A 1,813-nucleotide genomic window follows, 5' to 3' on the forward strand; every position below is an offset into this window, starting at 1 on the left:
GAATGACACAATCACTAAAATCAATGTATTTTATCAATGAATTTCTTCAAACTTACTTTTATATCTCTATTTCTCAGACTATAAATAAAAGGATTCATCATTTGGGGAAACACAATGTACATCACTGAAGTTGCTGCTGTTTTCTTGGGAGTATTTGTAAATGGTGAACTGATGTACACACCTAATGATATCCCATAGAATAAAGAAACAACTGAAAGATGAGACCCACAGGTGGAAAAAGCTTTATACTTTCCCCCAGCTGACGACATTCTCAAAACAGAGGAGACGATACGTGTGTATGAGAATATAATCCCAGAGACAGGGATACCACCCAATATGAAAGCCACAACATATATCAGAATACTATTGATGAGGGTACTGGAACAGGCAATCTTAAGGACCTGAGCAAGTTCACAGAAGAATTGAGGGATTTCCAGGTTTGTGCAGAAGGACAGATGCAAAACCATCAGACTGTTGAGTAGGGCATTCACCATACTCATGAACAAGGAAAGTAGAATCAGTTGTCCACAGAAGAAAGAGTTCATGATGACTGTATACCTCAGTGGGTGACAAATGGCTGCATAGCGGTCATAGGCCATTACAGCAAGAATAAAACTCTCAAAACCAATGAAGGTTGTAACAAAGAAAATCTGGTTGATACAACCTATATAAGTGATGGTGTTATTCTGTGTCTGGATGTTCATAAGCATTTTTGGAATTGTAGTTGTGATCAAACAGATATCAGTGAAGGAGAGATTGGAGAGGAAGAAGTACATGGGGTTGTGCAGGTTGGAGTCAGAGCTGACAGCCAGGATTATAAACAGATTCCCAAGGATAGTGACCAGGTACATGATCAGAAACAGGCTAAATATTAGGGGCTGCAATTGTCGATCATCTGAAATTCCCAGTAGAATGAATTCTGAAATAAGTGTTTGGTTTCTGGCTTCTATATTGTTGATGAATCTAATAGAAAGATGGGGTGACAAAATAATCAAATGTGTGGTCTCCATTTTATCAACACAACAGCAACACTGAAGGCATACATTGTCTTAGGTAATGAAGAAGAGTAATAAAGGGAATGAAAAAGGTTGTCTTCTTCAAGAATATTATTTGGCTATTGAAAAATGCATAAATGACTGAAGATTACATAGCATATTCTCAACATGTATTTATTCTGGAAAAATTTGGTGATGTTCATTTTTAATTTACAGCATGTGAGCTTTTATGACTATTTAAAATAGTGACTTTATAAATATAAATAACTGAAGAAGAAGTTTTATACCTCAGGCTTGGTGTCCATGCCCTTCCCCATACATTAGAACTAGGCTATACAGATATAGAAGTCCCATGTGGGGGTGTGGGCTAATGTGTCAGACTTCAAAGTTGTTTGAACCACAAGGTTGGTGGTTCAAGCTCACCAGCTGCTCCTTAGAAACCCTATACAGGGACTCTATGTGTCAGAATTGACTCAATGACACTTAACAATAACAACAATACAGATAATACACATGTCTACTAACAACTATGAAGATGAGTCAAAAATTATCTGCACTCAAGTTATATCATAACTACTGTTGACTGCATTGTCTTATTAGCACTTTCCTTTCAAGGTCACTGTTGTGAAGGTGTGAAGATGGACAACTGCAAACAAACTTCATCATGATCATCCAACTTACCTTCTGATGAAGGAAAAAGCTTGTTATTTAAAAATGTTACTGATGATGAGACATGGATACACTGCCACACACCGTAGAGTAAATGATAGAGTACGGAATGTAAACATCCTCGATTACCCACCAAGAAAAAGTTCAAA

General features: G+C 37.1%; 1 protein-coding gene across 1 annotated transcript; it reads right to left on the reverse strand.

The window, feature by feature from the left end:
* Positions 1–56: 56 nt before the first annotated feature.
* LOC102818127 (olfactory receptor 7G2-like) lies at positions 57–1,010 on the reverse strand (the record flags this gene model as incomplete). Its single annotated transcript, XM_006878137.1, has 1 exon — positions 57–1,010. A coding segment is annotated over exon 1 (954 nt), but the record flags the coding sequence as incomplete, so codon positions are not given.
* Between the last annotated feature and the right edge of the window lie 803 nt (positions 1,011–1,813).

The sequence above is a fragment of the Chrysochloris asiatica genome, unplaced genomic scaffold (genome assembly GCF_000296735.1).
Source record: "Chrysochloris asiatica unplaced genomic scaffold, ChrAsi1.0 scaffold07319, whole genome shotgun sequence".
In the NCBI taxonomy this organism is placed as follows: Eukaryota; Metazoa; Chordata; class Mammalia; order Afrosoricida; family Chrysochloridae; genus Chrysochloris; species Chrysochloris asiatica.